The sequence below is a fragment of the Stegodyphus dumicola genome, chromosome 8 (assembly GCF_044657685.1).
Source record: "Stegodyphus dumicola isolate Sdum_Otavi_A_Nest chromosome 8, ASM4465768v1".
NCBI classification, from domain to species: domain Eukaryota; kingdom Metazoa; phylum Arthropoda; class Arachnida; order Araneae; family Eresidae; genus Stegodyphus; species Stegodyphus dumicola.
Genome location: NC_140775.1, coordinates 172,293,949 through 172,319,135, shown reverse-complemented (window position 1 = coordinate 172,319,135; position 25,187 = coordinate 172,293,949). Strand labels below are relative to the sequence as shown.

The 25,187-nt window shown below is 34.0% G+C and overlaps 1 protein-coding gene across 2 annotated transcripts in view; it reads right to left on the bottom strand.

The window, feature by feature from the left end:
• The window catches only part of LOC118197174 (mannan-binding lectin serine protease 1-like), a 183,870-nt gene extending 166,759 nt beyond the window's left edge, over positions 1–17,111 (bottom strand). For both annotated transcript variants that reach the window (XM_085822753.1, XM_085822754.1), the window contains exon 1: positions 16,989–17,111. In XM_085822753.1, the coding sequence (XP_085678879.1) occupies positions 16,989–17,061 (73 nt within the window). In that variant the 5' untranslated portion in view covers positions 17,062–17,111. The remainder of the gene's footprint in view (positions 1–16,988) is intronic.
• Between the last annotated feature and the right edge of the window lie 8,076 nt (positions 17,112–25,187).

The following is a 25,187-nucleotide window of genomic DNA, read 5'->3' as shown; positions in this document are numbered from 1 at the left end:
GAAGCTTCCGTTTTTCACCACTACGGCCACCCTTGAACATCTTCCTTCTGTCCTCTGCTTGTGGTCTTGGCCGCTTGAAGGCAGCTGGTCTTGGTGGAACCGGGAAACTTCTGTCGTGATCCTGCTTGGACCTCGTTGTTGGCCGTTCAAATTTTTCTTGTACTTTTTCCTCCGCCGCTGATGGCCCTTCCGCAGTTCGGCGACTTTTGCTGCGGAGAGTTCTGTCGGATGAGTCAATCTTCCGTTTCACAGCCGGGTTATAGTTGCCGTCCTTTCTCCCGGTCTTTTCCACATACGTCGTCCTTCTCCCTTCTTCATTCTGGGGGTGTTCGTGAACTCTGTTTTTTGGACGGTGGAACGACTTCTTTTTCTTTGTACCTTCAATTTTTCCGCGGGGCAATTTTCTTTTTACTTGCTTCTGTCTCTCATTGGCTTGCCCTTGTACTTGTCGTTTTCCCACCTCTGGAACTTGTACCTGCGGTGTCTGCCGTACCGGATCCTGCAAAAGATCTGAAAAGATTTGCATTTTATTACGGTCATAGAATGGTTTTATCTGGTCAATGTTTGCGGAACAGGTTTCACCATTTCTTGCCTTTAATACTACAACAGCGTGAGTTATTTTTTCTATAACATATGGTCCTTCAAAGCGTGGGAAAAATTTGGCAGTTTTATCTTCTGGTGCTGAAGAAAGTGAATGCTTAATTTTTAAAACTTCATCCCCTACTTTATAAGTTACTCCCCGTCGTTTCAAGTCATAATAGAGTTTCTGTTTTCTCTGTGCTACTTCTGTATTCTTTTTTGCTTCTTTTATTAGTTTTTCTATATCACCCATTTTAAATTCTGGGGCTCTTTGTTGCACATAAAATAGTTTATCTAACGGTGTTATAATCTTTCTGCCTAGAAATAACTCAGCAGGAGTTTTTCCCGTTGTATCATGTTTTGCGGTCCTAAGGGCGAAAGCAAATTCATTGACATAGTTATCCCAGCTTTTATGAAAATTTTTAACATAACTACGGATAATTTTCACTATATTTCTGTTGACCCGTTCCGCTATATTTGATTGCGGCCGATACGGGACCATTTTTAAATGACGTATGCCCAGTTTTTGGCACATGTCTTCAAATATATTACTTACAAATTGAGGACCATTATCCGATATAACTTTTAGGGGCGCCCCGTATTTTAAAATATATTTATTTAAAATAGAATCGGTAACTAATTTCGCGGAGGCTCGTTTTAAGGGAACAATTTCGGTCCATTTACTAAAATGATCAACTATAACAAGGAGATAGCGACTTTTGTTTAACTGACTTTTTGGGAAAGGGCCCAATAAATCGATGCCGATTATTTCATTTGGAAATTCGGATTTAATACTATTTAGAAACCCGGCCGGGCGGAAATTAATATAATTAACGGCTTGACATGTTGGGCAGGACTGGACATACGCCCTTGTTAACTTTTGCAGTTCAGGAAAGTAGACTGCCTCGCGTACGCGTTGAGTAGTTTTTCGAATACCAGCATGAGAAGCTAAAGGGCTGTCATGGAGCTCTTGCAGGATATTTAATCTAAGACTAGCTGGGATAACAGGTCGAAATTCGTTGTTGGAATTCGTAGTTTTTGTATAAAATAATAGACCATCTATTAGTTCGTAATGGGCCGCCCTATTTCTTATCGCCACAATATCTTGGTGGCTAAAATTTTCAGGATCCTTCAAATACTCATAAATACTTCCAAACTCAGGATCCTTACCCAGTTCGGTTATTACAGTTTCTCGGGAATTTATTGTACACGCTGTCAGCATTGCAACTTTTACGGTATTACCCTGTTCGTCTAATTTAATTCGTGACAGGGCATCTGCTACGATATTTTCCTTTCCGGGGGTATGCTTGATTACCAGATTATATTCTTGCAGCTTGAGTGCCCATCTTATTAACCTTGGGGATAAATTTTTTCCAGAGTACAATCTAGTTACCGCCGCATGATCAGAATATACTGTTATCGGCGCCTTTCCAAAATAGACTCGGAACTTTTGCACTGCTAACAGAACTGCAAGTGCCTCTCTCTCGGTCGCGGAATAGTTTCTTTGTGTTTGATTTAAAGTTCGGCTAAAAAATGCTACTGGCTGCTGATTTTGCGAAAGTACCGCTCCTACCGCATAATCCGAAGCATCCGCTGAAATTTCTAAATTTTCATCCTTTTCAGGAAATTTCAACACAGGGGCTTGCGTTAATGCTTGTTTTAATTTTTCGAAAGCACTATTGGCTTCGGCCGTCCACGAGAATCTTGCCTTTTTCCTTTTTAATTTTAACAATGGCTCAGCGATAGCCGCAAAATCTTTTATAAAGGACCTATAATATGAACAAAGTCCTAGAAAAGAAGAGAGCTTCTTTGCCGTGTTTGGAGTCGGATACTTTTGTACAGCGATTATTTTTGATTCATCTGTCTCGATCCCTTTTTGCGATATTTTGTAACCTAAATATTTTAATTCAGGGGCTGCAAATTTGCACTTTTCGACATTAACTTTTAGACCGGCCTCATTTAATAAAGAAAACACCTGTCTTAAATCCTGTATATGTTGGTCGAGATTATCACTAGTAATAATGATATCGTCTAAATAGATAAATGTGGACTTTCCAAGAACAGGTCTTAACACAATGTCCATGCATCGCTGAAATGTTGCTGGGGCGCCTGAAAGGCCAAACGGCATTCGCAAAAATGCATAAGTGCCAGACTTGGTTATAAAAGCAGTCTTAGGCACGTCCTCAGGCCTGATCCCTATTTGAAAATAACCATTCGTTAAGTCTAAAGTTGTCATAAATTTGGTTGATTTTATGTTCCTTAAAATTTCTTCTATAATCGGTAACGGATATACCGGATATTTCGTTATGGAATTTAATTTACGGTAATCAATAGCGAATCTCCACCTTTTTGGATGCTCCAAAGGATAATCATTATTTTTCTTACATAAAACCACCGGACTAGCATAACTACTTGAGATAGGCGTTACGATCTTTTTACGTAGCATATCGGTAATATGCCATTCTATAATTTTTTCCTTATTCTTATCATACCGGTATGGTTTTTGACGAACCGGCAATGCATCTCCGGTGTCAATACTATGGTTAGTAACCTGGGTAAATCCTGGAATATCACTAAATAAGGAAGCAAATTCACTTACCACTTGTCGGATTCTATCTTGCTCGTCATTAGGCAGGTGGTCGAGATTTACCCTTGGCGGTTCAACCTTTTCTACACACACTGGTTGCATCGTCAGCTTAAGAGACGCTTCATTAAAATCCAGTGTAGCTTGTGCGTCTGAAAGAAAGTGTATTCCTAGTATTAAGTGTGCTTGCAAATTCTTTACTATAAAAAACATCACCTTTACTTGTTCGTCCTTGATACGGATGTACAAAGGTACTTTACCTACGCACTTACATTGTTCTCCTTGCGCCGCTAATACTGTTGTATTATCCGCATTATATATGCGGTATTTGCGAAAATACTTTCTAAAAAAGACTTCTGCCACACAGGAACACTGCGCGCCGGTATCCAGGAGTGCGGTGGCCGGGATATTATTTACCAAGACTTCAATCTTCGGAAGAGTTAAATTTTTCACCATTACTGTATTTAACTTGTAGGAAGAGGGGTTTTCGTGGCCTTCGGATTTCCGCACCCTCTCGTCAGCAGAAATCCGTTTTAGTTTAAATTATTTTTTCTTTCGGTGCTTTCCTTCTTTCTCCACTGGCCTTGAGACTTTTTTCCTGGGTTGCTATTGAACTGTCGACGTTCGCCGGCTGTTTTTGAATGCTCGGGTTTCCTTGCCCACTGATTCGCTTTTTCTCCGTAGCCATGTGCTTGAGTTTGCTGTAGTCTTGGCGTACCAAATTGGTTTCGCTGTTGATATTGGCGTCTTCTTTCGACGTCCGCCGTTCTTCTACTTTCAAACTGGATTGCTAGCTCAAATAATTTTTCCAGTGTAGTCGGATTTCTCAATTCAATAAAGTCTTGCACTTGGGGTAGTAACCTCGGCAAAATCACTTGAATTATTTCAGGATCCGGACGGTTTCCATACAAGAGCTTGAAAACGTGAATTTTTCTTAAAATAAACCTGGAGAGGTTTTCCATTCTTTGTTGATATATACTGAACAGTTCTGTTTCTAATTTCGCACGATCCCTTACAACAGGGAAGGCTTTTAGTAGGGCAGTCTTGAAATTTTCGTAGGTATAGGTGGGACTTCCTGCTTGACCCAAGAGACTTCTGCCGATACATTTGAACCAGTTAAGCGCTTGGCCCCTCAAAGCGCTGGTAGCTAAGGTAACTTTTTGAAACTCGTGCACGGGGTAGAGCATGAAGTGGTCATCCAATTTTTCCAAAAAACTGGTTACCTGTGAGTTTCCATTAAACGTTGCTTCCGGTTTCATCGAAGCGCGCATGGTCTGGACAATATACCCAAATCCTTCCAGGGCGGCAGCTGGCATTTCTGGATTCTGAGCTGTTTCTGCAGGCAGCACAGGTTCTTCTTGAAACTCGGCCATGGTTATTCTTCGTTGGGCGCCACTATCAGGTTCAATGTTTCTTCTTACCTTCTTCGGAAACATACAATGACCTGACTAGAACAGAGAGCTTACTAAAGCTATGTTCACTAATTGTAGTAAGTAGACAGGATACAGACGAAGGGTATACAAAACCCTTTATTTTTTTCTGTATATACAATGACTTCCGTACTTCGGAATACAATGACCCTCCACTCGGGGTCTAACTTAAAAGATATCAAAATAAAACTAAACTCTAATTTAACTTTAGAATAAGATTGGCCTTATAATAACAGGAAGCGTATGTAGCACAGAGACTGTGAACACTACAATACGTTTAATTTATCAAGAGGATTAAAACCTCTGGCCTGGAAGGCAAAGTAGCAACTGCGTAACTTCTAAGGTAAGCGGCCTGCTTCGAACTCACGGCTTCCTCTCTTCTGCTTGGCAAAAAGGCCACACTTAAATACTTGGCGTTCGCCAGACAACTTTGCATAAACTCCTTCACGCTTATAATTCTGGCCGGAAGTAGAAAATAAGAAGTGATAGTAAAGATTTAAAATAAAATAAACGTTAGTAAAACTTAAGATCCTTACAATATGAACGAAATATAATACTGTTAAATAAATCTACCGCCAGAGTGTCGCTATGGTAAACAAACACTAAAGTGAATTTTAAAGAATGCATTTATTCTATTGTGGTTTATGCGCTGTCGGCGAAGTAGATTTAATTCAATCCAATAAGTTTAAATGAAATGCAAGAAAAAATGCGTATAATTTAATATTCCGTACAAGGAAGTCATGTGATGTACACATCAGATTTTTTAATATCAAATATCTCGGTGAATTCTTGCCGTACGAAAGTCAAACTTTTTGTGTTTTATTTTTCATAAAGAATACAATGTTTTTTTAAACATAAATATACGGACCGGAACAACGTGTAAAAAGTTAAGATTCTTTATTTTATATAAAATCACTTCTTTTATTTAAAAATACAAAGACATGAATCTTCGCGACATTTAAAACATTTTTGTAATTGGAAGTGTACGTCTATGACCCGCAGTTGCGAAAATAAAATCTTAATTTTTGCACTCAATTTGTTGAAACATAAAAGGCTATTAATATAGACATCTCATGAATCCAGTTTAAAAAAATAGTTAACACTCGGTTGATTGTTCAGGCTCAGAAAACACTGTTGATGGCTATGTCACTGAACCTATTTTAAGTTAAAAAGTTTCGGTCTGATAGATAGCCTTCGTCAGAAAAAAAAACTGGAATGACAAACTGCATCACTCTGTTAACAATAAGAATTAAAATACTGTTTTAGTGTTACGTTTCAGATCTAAAATCAAGTCCAAGCTCCCGAACTAAAAGCTTTTCTAATGCCTGCCGTGCATATGATCTTGCATTTATCTCTTATAACTAAGATTACCTCCCGCAATTGAACTGTGACAGAGCCATATCGACTATCATAACCAGACTTAGGACAAATCACTTAAAAGGGATGAGGATTTCTGCAGACGGGCAGCGTAGTTACACCAACATTTGTCCTCATTGCCCAGATGACATCCCACTGTCTCGCCATCACATCTTCAGCTGCCCAGCAATCCAGGCCAGACTGTTTGACATAGGCATTGAAGACCCAGTGGACCTACTTTATACTGATAGAGCTGCAGAAGTTGCAATAGCTGTCTTTGACAGCTTCGAAGCTATATAATTGCACTTTGTCATAGACACGACATCATCAACTAAGATTACTATATTTTAAAAACAAGAATACCGAACCACGTGGGGAAGGACGCATACGACTCAGCTCAAATAGAAGAAAATGTGTGTTTTGTACTTGATGCATGTAAAGTACAAGCAATATCTGTCTTTTACTGATGCAACGTTAAGTCCAGTAGTCTCACAATGGCGGCCCGTATTTCCCCAAAGCAATTTTACGCTGCCAGCGAATACTTCTCCCGTATATTAATTAGCAGTAATGTGAAATTAATTATTATGGCAAACATATGAAGAAAGGATTAAGCTTTTAACGATTTTGAGTCTAATTTCATATTATGTAATTACCTCTGAAAACGAGACCGAGTAACGCCCTAGAAAATCTGCTAACTAATTTATACTGTGACATAAATCTTATGCAAAGATTTAAAGATACAGATTTGGTTAAATCTTTTTCGTACCTGTCAAAAGATAAATACCCTCACTCACGAATTTTTGCAATAAGAATAATCGTTTTGTTTGGGAATACATTTATATGTGAATAGTTTTATTCTGCAGTTGAAAATTAATTTGTCTAAAAAAAGAACCCGATCGATGATCGATGAACATCTATAATTCCGGATAAAGACAGTTTCTAGTAATTTTTCTCTAAGGCTGCAAACTTTTATCGAAATCGAAACGCCACTAGGTGCTGTAGCTGAAATCTATAGTAAAAAGTAAAGAAGTTTATAATTAAATACATACAAATATACGGTTTTTTTTTTTTTTTTTTTTTTTTTGTATGCGTCATAGAAAAAATTGATAAATAGAAGAAAGAGAATGTTGTCAGTATTTATTCTTGTTTTGTCCCAAACTGTGAAGCTTTCGTAATCTGTTTATTTTTAGTTTTAGTTAAAAGTAAATTATTTAGAGGTTAATTCAACTTGAAATAAATGTTAGTCTGAAATTGCAATATTTAGTTATCAACAGATTTGAATTACAAAGTGCAACCAACAGAAATTTCTTGCAAATACCAACCTTTAGATTTCATACAGAAAATATAAACTGGAATTTTTGTCTTTGCTTCATTATTATTATTGTTTGCATATGTTTTGTTAAATATTTAGTAAATGAAATTTAAAATTTAATTAAAAAATTTGTTTTGTTAAAAAAAACTTTTCATTTTGGTTAAAACAAATCGGCTCATCTGCTGTTTTCAGAACACCCTGATTCAGGCTGCACGCAATATAAATTTGAAACCACTGCTATATACTAAAATTTGCTTGTGAATCCCCATTAAAAAATTTAATAAAACTTTTTTGATGTAATTATTTTTCTTTCATTTTTCCCCGAAATTTTTTTCAGTTGGTAAAGTCCAGGACACTACATGAAAAATCAATTTTAGTGACTAGAATCCCTACTTCATGTAGTACGCTACACAAGTCTGCCTTACTGATAAAAGTTGGCATGAAGGAATGAAAGGAAAATATTCGTGTTCGAAGATACACACAATGTTAATGTTAATGGAACGCTTTAAAATCGTTGAGTTTGTTAATCAGAAATTCGTTAAAGTTTTATAAAATATGAAATAGATATAAAACAAATTATAAATTACAAATTTTGGCTTCCAGATGCCCATATTCGAGTGGAGGACACCATTATTCAAAATTTGATGTCTCTAGATACCGTTGTTTTTTCAGTGCGAAAACATGCATACATTCATGATGATTCTTCATTATTTAATTTCTTTAAACATAATGTAGGGCCCTACTATTTGGTGGCAACAGTCTGAAAAGTGAAGTGCCATTTATAGTGAACCAACGCAAAATGCCAAAATGAAATTAATAGCCCTTCTGGGCAAACTGCCTCTTTAGGCTCAGAAAAAGAACTCAAATATAGCAGCGAAATACAAATAGCACGGTAGTTATCAAGAGATGCATAACAGATGCATGCAGGCTCGCTAGTTGAATTCAATTAAACATCTCCCAAATGACAAATTCTTCGATTACGCAAAATGACTTGTACCATTACTATCGTTTCGCATAAATTACTTTTAAAGTGGTCATTTCGACTCATGTAGAATACAGTGAACGTCATCTTTTACGACTGCATTGTCCTGCCTCCTTTTCAACAAACTGACCACGAACTTGACCTTCCATTCTGAGACCCAAATAGCCACAAGATAAACACACTAGATTGAAACAATGGACAATCATGCCTCTGTTCTGGTTTATCGCTTTTCCTCTTCATCGGATGCATTTGACGGGAACGGCCGGAAGACAAGTGAGGTAGCTGAACTACTACGTTCCACTCTGATAAGACCTACTACAACACTTGTGGACAGCTCCCCATATCAAATTTTTCTTTTCTAAATGGAGAATCGATTTCAATAAAGTAATCAACTGGAAAACAGACCGATCAGCGTAAGGGGAGGAAGGACGCTCTATTCATCCTTTTATTCATGTTTCGTTATTGTACGGAAGAGAAAACTACTCATGAAACAGAGGAAACAAAACAGGCTGTCGAGAAGACAGTCGAACCCTGCTGTAACAAACGCGACTTCGAAAAAACCCATGGATATAATCAACGAACCTTTCGGTCCCTTCCAATTTACTATACAATTAATGTTATTTTATACTGCTGTTGAGAATTTCCCAAAGTATAAAATTCGGATATAACGAGCTATATGGATAGTTTCGACTGAAATTCTTTTTTTCCCTACGTTTTAACGAAAAAGTTATTAAACCTTAAAATCCTCCACGTTTAGTGGAGGATTTTAACTTGAAACTCCTAACTTAAGATCCTCCACTAAACGTGGAGGATTTTAAGTTAGGAGTTACTCCAAGTTAACTGTCCAAAGTTAACTTGGAATTAAACAAACAAGTCCAAGTTACTCCAAGTTACGATCCACATTCCATACGTTAAAAAAAAAAAAAAAAAAAAAAAAAAAAAAAAAAAAAAAAACTTTGCATTGCTTTTCTTTTATACTGCACCCCACTTTTCTCTGTATTCTAAGCAAAGACTATATGAAACACATGTGACACCCAATCTAAAAAAATGAAGGTGCAAAAGGAAATCTTAGGCTATCATATTATTAGGCTATCATAATGAAAGAACCATTTTACGTGTTATTGTTTCTGCTTAACAAAAATATATCACATCTGATAAAAATCAAAAGCTCTTTTTAACAAATTCGGAATAAAATTTGGCATTCATCCTCAAAATCATGATAATGCATTTGCTAATCCGTGAGTGTAACAAAGGAACTATTTGAAAAGAGTATATACCAGGGGTTCTCAACCGGTGGTACGCAAGAGAAAAATAGATGGTACATAAAGATGCAAAGTATTTTTAACTATTAAATTAAAAAATTAAAACCCCAACATCCCCATTGAGTTTTTTTCTCTAACACTCGTAAATGTATGAGCTTTGTTTAAGAATGGTGGTGGTAGTAGTACTTTGTAGTGGGAGTACTAAAAATTTTCAATTTTTGTTTAGATGGTACGCGTAGGTCAAAAGGTTGAGAACCACTGGTATATGCTATAAGGCAATTCTTTAATACTTTTCTATGAGTTTTGTTCGCATTTATATCACAGCAAAAGATTCTTTCAATACTATATTTATGCGCACAGAGGTTAAATAAATGGAGTAAATTTTCTCGGCATGTCCTGTGGCAATGGAAATGAAGCCATGAAACGTCACGGCTCATTATGGCCACTGCCATAAGCGGATTTCTGGTTGGTTTTCTTTATATTCTAATCGGCGTTGTCTACATGTTAGCTATTCATCATTGAACACTTATAAGTCTCCCGCTCTAATTTTAATACTTAACATAGACTTCCTACTTCGTATAGAGAAACATCAAAAGGACTGCAAATAACTCTTTCAAATTTAATAAAATCTAGGTATAGGAAAATGTGCAAATAACTATAACACAAAGGTATTACATGTTAAAAAAGCTGGAAGATCAGTGGATGTTTCAATGGTATTTTATACAAATAATGCCTAAAGAACTTTTTTTTTAATTCCATCTATTCTAACCTCCTTGTTTACATGCAAGTCAGCTGTTCTAGATATTATAAATTGTAATTAAAATGATTTGTGCAAAGTTGTCTGCTAATTCAAACTGAATTACCCAGGGCAGGCGGTGAGGACGCCTCTTTGCTTATTGCCCCACGGGGTTTCTCCCTTCTACTTGCTTAACGGCAACCCTGTGCCGTAGCAACTTCACCCCATTGGCTAGTACAGTTACGCAAGCAACCAATAAACTATCGGCGACAAACAGACACTTAAGCCGCATATAAGAAAGTTATTTTTTATTTCATTTTATTTGTTTCTTCATCGTTGCCGGTTTTTGCCGGTTGCGTATTTCCGAATTCTATTATATATAGATGTTAAATTTATTTATCAAATGTTAAATGCACGTGCTCTTGTATTTTTAATTTTTCCGGCTTAGCTTTTTCATAATATTCGTCACGCGCTTCACTGCACGGGAAATAAAACAATTTACAGTTACTCAAGCAACCAATTTACTATCGGCGAAAAACTCTTAAGCCGCATATAATAAGGTAATAAAACACTTGTGTTTATTAGAATGGCAACAATGAATATTATCCTCATTTAAAAAGGCAGCTGAAAAAATTGTATAATTTCCTGCTAGTATGTGTAGTATGTTTCCTATATTTAGTTATTGGGTCAGCTTACAAGGTACCCTTCTTAAATAAATTCTAAAAGCACACAGAGTTAAAAACACTTCAATTTTTTTGCTTGCACAAAACAGTCAAGTCTTTGGGGGCGAGCAGAAAGCATATCGAAAGACACGTTATTTCTTACGTAAACAATTACGTTAACTAATTTACTAACGCCAAAATACTATCACATGATAAATACTAGGGCAAAATATTCCTTTATCAGAAACGTAAGAAAGATTAATTTGGCTAATAAAATCTATCATACACTATTCATGATACATGAATCCGAAGCTAACAGATAAACAAGTTATTTGGTATACTTATCAAATACTTAATATTTTATATACTTAATCAAATGGAATTCTTCAAGCGGAAGAAGAAACTCATTAGCATTAAAAGAACATTTTAAACAAAGAATATGAAAAAAACCGTGACGATCTGTTTACATTATGCATACGATGAATGCAGTTAATTAGTTTAAAACTGGATTAAAACTTCCTTCTGAAGCATTTAGTTACATATCCAGAGGAATTTTCTACGTATTTTATTCTTTTATTTTTGTCGTGTTTTAAAGCACACGGTAGTTAACTTTCTGTATTAGAAATGCCTTCCGCTTTCTCAGATGCATTTTCCATTCAGGGTTCTACGAAATGAGAAATGTGATTGGCGAGAGAAATTTAGATCTAACTTTTATATTACAGTCTAATATATGAGAAAAAAAGTGATTTAAAAAAATAAAATAAGCTTTTATTTAAAACAAAATAATTGATGAACTAAAAGGAGAAAAATAATTTATCGTTACGTAGTTTAATGGGAACAAGCTATTAAATAATTCCCTTTACTAAATTCATCTCTAATTTTATATCACGAATAATAAAAGCGTGAGCGCCTAAATAGTGAAATCGAATAATCGAACTGCATTGTCTAAAGCCCTTATAAATTTATAAAGCGCCCTTCACACTTTTATTATTCGTAGTTTGGTTTACGTGATTACGGCGAAGTCTCGAGGGCTATCTGCCTAAGGGTAGAGATGTGTTTGTGGAGGACTTTCTGAGGAAAACTGGCTCTATACACGTTACACCTGGAAAAAATCACGAAAACGCCCATGCAGCCAGCGGGGTTCAAACCTCGGACCGAACTACCAGTGTTCAGAGACTTTTATCGCTCGGCCGCTGGTGGGATATTATTCGTAGTATACTACTGTAGACGAATTTTTGTAAACAGAATTATTTAACCTGTTTCCACTAAAGCGCATGATAAATTATTTTTCTTCTTTTAGTCCATTAATAATTTTATGAATTTCAAAGAAAAGCTTATGATATAAATTTTTAAAAAATATTTCTATTATAAACGCTAATTAATAAAAAGTATACGAGTATACGAGTACATTCAAGTTCATTTTAAGAGCGTATTTAAACACAAAAAACCATAATAAAAAAGAACATTACTTTTATAAGTTTTCTCTTCTGTATCCCCCTCTCAATGCAAAGCTATAGAAATCAAGAAGTAACTATAAACATTGCTCAAAACATTACACATTAACTCATTTTGTTATAATCCTAAACAGTGTTCATTATTACTTGGAAAATGAACCAAAGTTATTGGTATTGAGACTGTGGCATAGCTAGAATGGCTAGTAAGGAGGAACATCTATCCCTGCGCGCAGCATTCAAGGGGAGCTAAATTGATGTTATGAAATTTTAGAATGTTCTGTTTCCCATCTTGGCAAACAGGAGAGGTCGCGAAATCTTCAGCTGTCCCCGGGCGCTGAAAACCCTAGTTACGGTTCTATGGTTCTGCATGTAGATTGGTAGGTGTGTCTAGAAATACATCTACTTTAAGATGATGTTAAAAATTTTATAAGTTATAATAAAAAAATTTCGAAAAATGTATAAAAAATGTTTTAAAATACAAATTTTAAAAATAAATCATAAAAAATGTGCGAATTATGTTTGGATTAAGCCTAAATTTCGAATTCTGGAAGGAGGAATCAATTAAGTTTAATGAAAAAGAGATATTAATAGATATATATCAAATTCAATTAACACTGAGGAGCTAAACTTTTGAGAGCTAATTTTTTAAAAACTACTCGTGCGATTTTTACAAAACTCCGCAGTTTGGCATAATTTGAGTCGTAAAATCGAAATATGGAAAAAATTTGGCATGTCATTTCAGAAAAAGTTCTATTTTGTGTTAAAACACCTCGCTATATATAAATCTAATATATATCCTAAGTTGCGCTTTCAAGACATGAAAAACACAAATTGCATTTCATAAATCGGCCCAACAGAACGGGAGATGCTGAACTGCCTCCCCTTTTTTTTTTGTTTGCGCAGTGTACATGTACAATTTAAAATAATAATTACGTATGGTAGAGCATATGAGGAAAATAATCATTGAATTTTATTTACTTGAAAACTTCGTAATCGATAAACAACGCCCACTTACTTATCGATGATACAAATCTATCTATCGATGGTGAAGGATAGCCTGTGGCATCCGAAAATGCGACGAACCTCTTCTCTTCCCGAAGCCCGGTTCTGGTACATCTGAGTTTTACGTTAAATTCTAATGATAACTGAAGGGCATCAGAGCCTCAAATAACTCAAGCTCCAGTACTATCTTGTATAACAGAAGCGCAATATTAACAGAAAGCTATTTCAACTTACAAAAAAATAATGCAAACAATAAACGAAAGTGCAGATCATTTACAAACAGGCAAACTGACTACTTAACAGAAGGTTGTGATTTCGTGGCATAAAAGGTGGAGAATTTAATGACTATCCAATTAACTGAATATAACGAGTAAGAAAAAATAATCTGGAGAAAAGTTTTCGCGGCATTTCGATAAGCAATGCGCTTACTCACAGATAGAAAATCCCTGGTTCAATTCCCAGCTAGGGTCCAGGACATTTACGCTTTCAAGCCCCACTGAAATAGAACTTTAAAGTAATAGGAAGCACTTCCACAATTTGCATATGCCTGGAAAACGTTTCATCTAATGAATATGTAATGAGTGAGTTGGAGAAAACAGTTAGGACATTTCTTCGAAAGCTCTATTGAAGAAATTCTTAGGAAGGAAAGGAACAAAATGGTATATTTTTACCCGAAAAGTTAGTTGAATCCATCCCAAAACGCATGAAAAGTGTAATTTTAGCTAAGAGATATCCAACAAAATATTGAATGTCCTTTATTTTACATTTTCATTAGATTCAAAATGTTTGTTCAAAGCGTTCGAATACTTATATGAGTTCATTTTCAGGATAAATTATTTTTTCATGCTAAAAACATTTTGAATAACATTTTTCAAAACAAGTAGGTTTTAAAATAGATGATCGATATTATATATGAAAGAGAAACAAGATTTCACTAATATCTAGTAACTGATATTTGCAAATAAAATTGAAACACAAGAGTACAAAAATAAGTATCAGCTACGGTAAAATCTTAAAATCTTTCTTTTTTTACATATCATAGAACTTCCGAAACTGAAACTAAATTACGTTTAGCTATTGAAATAATTGCTCGAATTAAATCAGTCACAAATAATCAAATCTAAATCGCGTCGTGAAACGCTAAAAGTTAATCAATTTCAAACAGCCCATTAGCATTGCTGATTGCTTCGCTTTTTCTTAACTCACTGTTATTAAGCTGTTTTGCTTTAGTTTGATACAAGCGAGTGATATGGGAAAATATCAATAAAAAAAAGCAAATTAAATAGTTAGAAAAAATAAAAATCTACCAATTTTTTAGCTTTAAATAAAATAGCAATATTTATCATATTATTTTAATAACAAATATTCTAAAAAAAAACTGTGGCTGAAATTTTACTGCAGTTTTAAGAAGTGCAAGAAGTAGCAGTAACTATCCAAATGTGATACTACAATTCGTTCCTAAAATAATACACAACGCAAAGAAGTATAATAGGAGAAAATCGTTTGCTCCAGCACTTCCTCGTGCTTGTCAGACTAGTTTGCCTTAAGTATAATCGCACAGTTTTATCAGAAGTATTCCAACAACTCACTAATTTTATACTATGTATATTTAAAATAGACATTGAACAAAATCAAAAATTAAATTTTATGACTTACTTAATGTTAACAGAAAACAACTTAATCTAGTAAAAGTATATAAATTTATTTCTTATTACACTTTAACCGCCATCCACAATCTTATTGTTCTTTGATTTCTTCTTATTCTTTAACTATTTCTTATTTCTTATTATTCTTTGACCGCTATCCACAATCAAATTCTTGGATTCACATTTCAATACCAATAGCATTTATTTCCAACAATTTAAATAGAACTCTTGTCTCGAAAAGATTCATTCGGCTGCCGAAAAGCAAAATAATTAAGTAATGTGATTTGAGACAAATTCATAAAATTTTAAAACAGGTTTTTCAGAATTTTTAAATTTTTTTCTTCATATAAATTCAAATATTAAAAATTTACCTAATTAAATTTGAACTAATCCAGTACTCAATACATTATTTATTATGAAAAATTCACTGAATTCACGTTTGACACCAATTTTCGCAAACTTTCTGTTGTATATGTCAATCACATTAGCAAGGACGAAGTCAATGAAGTCAGAACAAGGAAAATTCTCTACGCTATTTTACACTAATGAAATCGCAGTAACATACTAGATAATGTTAATCACAATAACATAAATTCGCTAGAAAGAATTCCAAAGCCAGTGAATAGGACTTAATTTATATTAGAAGTTTTATTACTTCATTTCAAATCCTTAAATTCCATTTTTAGTCCAAAACGGTTTTGCGTTGAATCACTATAAATGTCCGTTTCACTTTTCAAACTGTTGCCACCAAATGTTAGAGTCATGCATTATATTTGAAGAAATTAAATAATGAAAAATCTGCATAAATGTATGTATATTTCTCGCATTGTGATAAAACAACGGTACCTAGAGCCAACGAATTTTGAATAACGTAATTCTCCTACGAATATGGGCATGTGGAAGACCAATTTGAAATTTGTTTTATTAAAGATTTCATATTTTGTAAAACTTTAACGAATTTTTGATTAACTAACTCAAAGATTTCAAAGCGAGCAATGGCAACACACTACGGGAAGAAAAAAAAAAAAAAAAAAAAAAAAAACTGTTTTATCTCCAGCGCGGAACTGTGTATCGGAAATTTTTAAGATATGCTCACTTTAAAATTATTTTGCGACATTGCTATCGAACTGAATTTTATGGTTTAAGTGCAAAGAACATGATATTTAATAAATAAAGGTAATACATAAAACGTTAAAAAAAAAAACGCCAATTTGGATGTAATTTAAAATCTGAAACTTTTCAGAATTTTGTTTTTTAATTTTTATTTTAAATGATTTCCGAAAGCAATTCTGAAATTCAAATTTCTTTTAAAAATTTATTTTTTCTCTATCGTATATTGATTTTAAAATTTATGCAAATAAAATACTTTTTTTTTTTAACCATTCTTCAAATGAAAATTTGTGTTAATACATCTGCATTTATTATTAAATTAATTTTAGCAACAATTTTTCAGATGGAGAAGGTATGAACGAGTAAAAAGAAATCTGAAGTTTGGAAATATTACCGATTTTATAATATTCGCTTTAATAAAATGTTTAACATACTCCAAGTAGTGCATTTAACTTCTTCCAGCATTTTATAATAAATAATAATATGAATATAAGAATTTAAAAATAATTACCTTATTACCATACCTTAAAATTGAATATTAAATCATGAAAAAGAATGAAATTAACATTCTAAATCATAATTTTTAGTTGTAATAGTAAGTTTGTTGAAAATTCTAAAAACACATCTTTTAATATTTACTTTTTAAAAATTTGAATATATTAATATGATTGTTACCGCACATGGAAGTCGTATTGCAGAATTAACAGAATTAAAAAGGCAACAATTGCGTAGTGGAATCGAATTTTTTTCCCCTTTATTCCTAAATCGGCGAAAAAGGAGAGAAATTAATTCCACATATTCGAAAACAAATGATCATTTCGAAAACTTCCCCCTCTAAGCGAGGACACATGTTTACGAAAAAAATGAACTCACCTTGACACCTGGAGTAAGAACAGGAAATAAACAGAAGAAACAGTGCGCCGTATGGAAAGTTGATCGACGTCATTACTCCTCCGACTTTGAACCACGTTCTAATGAGGTAATCTGCTTTAGGATCGTCTGCTCGCATCTGCTCTCGCTCCGGTTGAATTTTCCGACGAACGCCCTGCCATCTGGTAGCACTATTAAGAAATAAAAAATTCCGTCCTTAAAATAGAATCGAAACCTTTTATTTTGAATTGCTACATACTAGGGCTTCGCAATTATGCGGATTTTTCCTTCGGATTTCTTTTTAATTTCCTAGAAAGCTTTATTGATTTTCAGGAACTCAAGACTAGTTACATGTGGTTAGAAAATCAATAACATGCGTTTACGTATTTAAAAGCGATAGGAAAAGAATAATATACTATTTTGAGAATTTGATACAAAAATTACTTTTTATTAAAAAGTGAACTAAACATTAAGACTATCAATAAACAATTAAACTCTTTCTTAAAAATTTTAACAATCTAATGTACTTTTTTCTCTTAAATTTAGCATTGCGCGTTAATAAAAATTTATTTTAAAAACAAAAATTTAGATCACGAAATGACTAAAAATACTGTTCATCGTTTTTCAATAAATATAACCATATCAAGAAAAATAATCGTGAGATATCGGACGTATAACCTTTGGTGAATACAATTTATGTGTTGCACTCAGGATTGCAAAAAAGTAAAAAAAGTTCTTAGTGTCAGGTGCTTTTTTGGAATTTGTGCAGGTAAATGCCAACAGTGGTCTTGCGTTTAATAGGAACTCTGCTTTATCAGTTATAGTAAGTTTGTAGAGTCATTAGATGCATAGCGATGCTAGAACATGAAAAATATACAATGCTCTTGTAGTGGAACATAATTTAATGTTTCTATATAATTATTAAGATTTCCTAAGTGGCAACATGATTTAATGTTTTGAATAGTTATTAAGATTCGTCGTGTGGCAACAACGAGTCGATCTAAAGACGTCATTACTTGGAGTGTTTCTTGATAAGCTTTATTTCTTAAAAGTTTGTTATATTTTTATGTAAAAAATAAGTAACATGTTGCAAACAAAACTGGAAATTGTAAAAATAAATATACTGTATATTTCAAGACCAAAATAAGCATTTATTTCACTTATGAAATTTTCTGGCTGATCAGTTTCGATTATTCATCAAATCCACACTCTCACCGGGACTCGAACTCCTGACCTCTTAAATGCGCGTCGAATACATGTCAGTTACCCCACAAAGGCGTGCGATAAAGAGGGAAAAAATGCCTTGTAAGTTATTAGAAGTCTTATTCAAAAGCAAACAAGACACTACTCATGACCCTGAAGTTAAATAGAAGGTAGCAAGATAGCTACGTCTAACCGACTTGTTATGTGTTGATGAATCGAAGAGACATTGATGGGAGGGGGGTCATCTACCGTGCTTCCCAGAAAATAAGACCCAATAAAATAAAAAAGGCCCTGGCATGATTTTGCACGGTATTTTTTAAATAAGCCCTAGCCCTAAAGTAAGCCCTAGTTAAGATCGTCAGGCAACTGGGCGCCTTATTGCTGAATGACCAAGTGCAGACGCAGCATACATGCTTATTTGAAACTGATGTGGTTGCGACGAATAGAATCTACATTATTCAATATGCCGCGTTAGCAGCGAACGTTTAGCACTCGATTTAATAATAAATTTGAAGGATAATAAATTTTGGTGCTTTGATGAAATGAGAGCAAAAAGAAAGAGCTATTCAGGCGAATACAAGAAAAGAATTATAGAAGACCTCCAGGGATAAAAATCTTAACATACAGCTTTTTACAAAGAGAAGAAGGGGGAGCTACGAATAGCCAAAATATGGCGATCAGAATACAATAACCTTAGTCAACAGGTCGACGAGGAAAATGCCATGAAGCGTAAGTGTGGATTAGGTCAGCAACTATTAACTGAACTGGAACACAACGTCTGTGAATGTATTGCTAACAGAAGAGAAAAGCAGAGTGTTAGCAGTGCTGATATTCAAGCATTTGCCTTTACAATGGCACCGCAGCTAAACGCATCGCCAGACGAATTCAAAGCATTGCAACACTGGATTGGGTGGATAGCTTCTTTCAGTGGTATGAACTGTCTCTAAGATATCGACAACACTTTCCAAATTGGAAGATACTGAAGCGATTAAATGTGCACTTGCATTCAAGTGTTTCATTGATGACATCCACTTCTCTAAGTACCAACTTTCAAACATGTGCGCTATGGACGAAATTGCAGTATTTATGGATCAAGAGCTCAAACTACCATTGATCAGAGGTGTGCCTTTGAAATATGCAACTCATTACATGTATCATTACCAGTGCTTAAATTGCACTGGAGCCCGGCTCCGATACTTCTCAGTTTTTAAGATAAATTACAATTCTAGCCGGAGAGCACCGGAGCCCTAAATAAGATGAGCTCCGGTACTTCTTTTTATAAAACTGAACCACAATTTCAAGGGAAAAAAATTAGAATTCCTAAAGTTTTAGTGTAACAATAAGCAGACCTTGCAATACTCTATTTCCCTTGAAATACGAACTCATGAGAACATGAGACGTTCAAGTAAAGTCCCCTCACTCACATGAGGAAACCTTTCCCTTTAAGAAGGGCAATAAATTTGGGGGAGTTTGTTTAGGAACGCGTAGATTTCTCACCATGCCATCATATCTATTGTATTCTTATTGATGATTAGTTATCCTCCCACGAAGGAAAATTTGTGTTCTTAAATGTGCGTTAAGTGACAGCGACTACAATAAGAGTGAAATACTGGGATAAACTGCTCAAGCACATCCTATATATCTATTTTCCTACAGTATCCACTAATGTAACCAAATATGGGGACGAAAAGTGTAACCAGCAACTTTACATTCGTCCTTAGAAGTCAGATTCAGGACTCATTTTACCTCTGACACACTGCCGCTTGATGGCAATGATGCCGCTCAGCAGAGAGCCACGGTCAAAGAGAACGTTCTCTCTTACCAAGATTCCCCTCATTTTTTGTTTCCGTCCACTCATACCTTCATGCCTTCATTCTGTTTCGCCCTATTTTTAGCATTATCTTAATTTTCATCAGCTATACATATATAATTTTTGTGATGATTTTCCCCTATGATCAGAGCTTAAATTGGGCCGGAGCTCCCCGGATCCCGTCTCCGATGCTTCTTAGTTTTTGTAATAAATCATAATTCTAGCCGGAGCTCACCGTAGCCCTAAATAAGAAGGCTGTGGCACTTTATTTATGTAACTGAATAACAATTTCAGTAGAAATTTTATCTCGAAAATTTTATTTTTAGTAATAAAATTGTATTAAAAATCGCTTATTAAATTTTAATTTATCTCTTTACATTTAATTTAATTTTGATTATTTAATTACTTTAATTATTTAAATAAATAATAATTAATTAATTATCTAACAATTATCAATTAAATTATAATTGATTAGTTATATAACAATTATTGATTACACTCGATTTGACTTGCTTTGCGATTAGAGGTTTATATGTGAGCCCCGTCGAATTGAAAGGTATATAATCCGTGAAAAGGACTTAATGAGGGAAGAGATTTTAGAAAGTGCAGTTCGTGTCATCACGTGCGTTTGCTCAGTCAGGAATAGCCAACAAGTTGATGGATTTTTGATCAATCACAGCCGATAGCAGACATTTTCAATATGCAAACGCAACTTAGTCATGAGTCATAGAAACAAAGCGGTGAGCTGCTTTAGTATCATAGTTGACGATGACAGTCCACCTTTTTGCGCCAGTCGTCATGATAGTGGAAGTGTAGCATCCTGTCTCACCTATCATAGGCTAACTGTCCAACGAGCTCCTCGGTAAGCCAGTCTCGTAATTTTCAGTGCAACAATACATAAGTTGGCATTCCTATGTTTCTTGTTTAGTATTTATCATAGTGGTGACATTGTACAAGAGTTTTTAGAAAAAATTTAAAAATTTTTAGCACTGTGATAAATGGGCACAAATTGTGAGTACCTACATTCTATGTTTTAAATTTGTCTATGCAAAAACAAAAATGGGTCAGTTCTACATCTCCCGTTCTACTGGGCCGATTGACGAAATTCAAACTGCGTTTTTCATGTCTCGAAAGCGCGACTTAGGATATATATTCGATTTATATATAGCATTGTTCTAATATAGGTATTTTGACACAAAATCCGACTTTTTCTGAAATGACATGCCAATTTTTTTCCATATTTCGATTCTACGGCTCAAATTATGCCTAAATATTAAATTTCGCAAAATTTACTGCGAAACTTCTGGTGAAATTTAAAAATTTATCTTGGCGCATTATTTTTCAGTTTGCTCCAAGAATGATTCACTTGGCGAACTTCTTAAATTAGAGCAATTTATTTTCCTTTCCTTTTTTTTTTTTTTTTTTTTTTTTCATTGTACACGAGCGGTAAAAAGGTCATCTTACATTATATCAAAGAGTTTTAACAAACCACATTTGGCATAATTATCGCTTATAACAAATATGCCAAGAAAATTTTGAATAAAACCTGAAAATTTTTGCAGGTATGCTTTTATGCATCTACTTTAAGATGATGGCAAAAATTTTATAGGTTGTAGTTCAAAAATTTCTTTGGAAAGTTTATAAAATTATTTAATAATAGAAAGTTTAAAAATAAATCATAAAAATTGGGCGAATTTTATTTGGAATGAACCTAAATTTCGAAATGTTAAAGGAAAAATTTAATAATTTTATTAAGAAAAGGGATGTTAATAATTATATACCAATTTCAATTAACATGGACAAGCTAAAATTTTGATAGCTAATTTTTTAAAAACTGCTCTTGCGATCTTTACAAAACTTAGCACTTTACTTTTAATTTGAGTCGTAGGCTCGAAATATGGGAAAAACTTGGCATGTTATTTCAGAAAAAGTCCGATTTTGTGTTAAAGTACCTATAGTAGAACGATGCTATATATAAATCTTAATAAGTCGCGATTTCGAGACATGAAAAACGCAAGTTGAATTTCGTCAATCGGCCTAGTAGAACTGGAGATATAGAACAGTGTCCCCCTCGCACTTTTTCTTTCTTTTTTTTTTTTTTTTTTTCTTTTCTTTTCTTTTTTTTTTTTTTTTTTTTTTCCCGAAGTGTACATTTCATTTGCAATTTAGTATCCAATAAAATATAAGTAGTAAACCAAAGCATTCAAAATGTAATCATTTTCAGTAAGAATAGAAATTTGATTACTCTTTTACAACGATGAATGGTAAATGTTGTTGCTGAATATGTGATGCCTCAGTCGCTGTTAGCAAAAAGGGTAATCTGGAAAGGTATTTTTAACTTTACTATCACACAGTTTATTCTCAAAATAATGAATTGAGAAAAAATATATAAATAAATAAATAAAAAAAAAAAAGGGCCCAAGCTTAAATCACGTGGAATGACTATTGCATCTAAGCCAGGTGTTAGTATAAACCATTTTCTATCTAGGAATTTATAAAAGACACTTTCTTAGAAATGCCAAATGCACTTTTTAATGATTTACAGGACAAGATTAAAACTATTACTGCAGTTAAAGATTTATAGTTGTCTTGAAATGCTGTGACGCGGCAAATTTAGAATATGAACAAAAATATAAAAGAACAGATACCGACATTAATAAATTTTCTTGTTTTATCTTTCAATTTGATGATTCGACAGATATAAGTGACATAGCACAATTGCTTATTTTTATTCGTAAGGTTTTCAGAGATTATACATTTAAGAAGAATTGTTGGATATGATTTATTTGAAATAAAAGAACTAAAAGTGTAGTTTAAAAACCTTCTTCTTTAATTTAAAACTATGGTTTTTTAAATAAGGTTTAATTTCAGCAGTTGGAGCAGGAACAAAGATAGACCGCTTGAATAGATTTTTAATTCAGTGCAAAATTATGACGATTCCTAGGTTTTCTTTCAGGTGATTTACCAACAAATATTACCCAGCAAAAGATCAAATACCGAAGAAATAATGGAATAAGGATTCAAAACCTGTTAATTCCACTCGAGAAATCTCCCTCAAATGGTGTTTCTTTCCAACTGCAGCTTGATGAAGTATACAGTATATTCTGGATGCAAACTTTAATAAAGCGGGCGCAGCCCGCTTTATTAAAACCGCTGGACACTGGCAGTTCGTTCCACCTTTCGAATCCCGGCCAGTGAGTTGGCTGCATGGGTGTTTTCTTTATTTTACGCATGTGTAACGTGTATACAGTATACTCTCGATGCATACGCGAATAAAGCTGGGGAAGCCCGCGCAAAACCGCTGAACACTGGTAGTTCGGTCCAACTTTCGATCCCGGCGAACGGGATGACTCCATGGGTGTTTTCTTGATTTTACGCATGTTTATCATTTATGCGCTATCTTCTGCATGCATACGTGAATAAAGCGGGCGCAGCCCGCTCAAAACCGCTGAAGCCTGGTAGTTCGGTCCAACATTCGAATCCCGGCAACCGGGCTGACTGCATGGGTGTTTTCGTGATTTTCCGCATGTTTAACGTGTAGGCAGTTTCCTGTGGATGCATACGTCAATAAAGCGGGCGCAGTCGAGGTAAAATCGCTGAATGCTGGTAGTTCGGTCCAACTTTCGATGGGAATTCTTTTACAAACGAACAATGATAAGCGGGCTTCAGCCCGCTCAGCTGGCGGGCTTGCCCGCTAATTATTATTAAGTACTGATGTAAGCTGGCTGATTAGGAGTAAATTTCTGAAACGATTTTTTGATTTATTAACTGAGATAAAATAATTTCTCGTATAGCAAGGAAGAAGAATGTTTAATAATTCAAATATCTCAGGGATTTAGTATTTCTTCTAGATTTTACATCTAAATTAAGTGAGTAAATTTAGAATTGAGAAGAGTAAACGAAATAATAATTGAAATTATTAATAGCATTAATGAATACAAAACAAAATTTATTATGAGTGTAGAAGATCTACAAAAAAATTTTGAATCACTTTTCAGATATGTGCTATCACTTATTAAAGCATCAAAATCGTAATTATAGCATTGAAAAATACTTTTCAAAAATTTGAAAGGGTAATGTAAGATCAGATTTCATGATTTCGAAACGTTATTGTTCAGAGTCTGTTTATTTTGTTTGTTTGTTTGTGTTTTAGTTTTAAAAAAGAAAACGATTTAAATGTAAAATATATTGCCGGGAAAGTTTATATACATTTAATATCAAGAAAAAAGAAAAAAAAATCTGAAAGCTTTCAGATTTTATATTACTCCCAAGGGGGCGTTTTTTTAACGGTTTGTGTGTTACATTTATTTATTAAATATGTTCTTCACAGTTAAACCAATTCAACAGCAATATCCCAAAATGTTTAAAAGGGCGTGTCTGTAGAGTTTCTGATATACCGTCTCGCGCACTGGAGATAATTTTTTTTTTTTTTTTTTTCTGTTCCGCATAGTGTTTCTATTGCTCGCTTTGAAATCATTGAGTTTCTTAATCAAAAACTCATAAATGCTTTACAAAATAATAAATAGATAATAACACAAATCCCAAATTTGGGCTTCCAGATGCCCATATTCGGGTGGAGACATACGTTATTCAAAATTTGAATGGCTCTGGGTACCGTTGTTTTATCACAATGCGAGAAACACACATACATTGATGCAGATTCTTCATTATTTAATTTCTTTAAATATAATACAAAGCTCTAATATTTGGTGACAAAAAATTTAAAAAGTGATTCGCCGCTTATAGTAAATCAACGCAAAATGCCAAAAAGAAATTAATAGCCCTTTTGGGCAAATTGCTCCTTTGAGCTAAAAAGAAAGGCTTCAGAAAATGAAATTATAACTCTCCAAAACTGTTTTAATCTTAAAGATCAGAAAACTTAAAGAAGATTTTTTGAAAATACGTCAGTGTAAAAATATCCCAATATCACTCAATGTAGCGAGCATATCGTTTTTATATCCATGTATGTTGTATGTATGTAAGTAATATATGTATGTAGCGAAACTCTCGTTTGGATCTACATGCTAATGTGAATTTTCTTTTTCATATTTAGTTGTACACCAAAATTTACTATCGTCTTCCTTACTGATTCTCATACTGCAGCTTCATTATCGTTATCTTTGTATGGATGCACACCAGATTATCAACGCTTCGTTGGAGACTTGCAAACGCAGATTGCCTGTTAATAA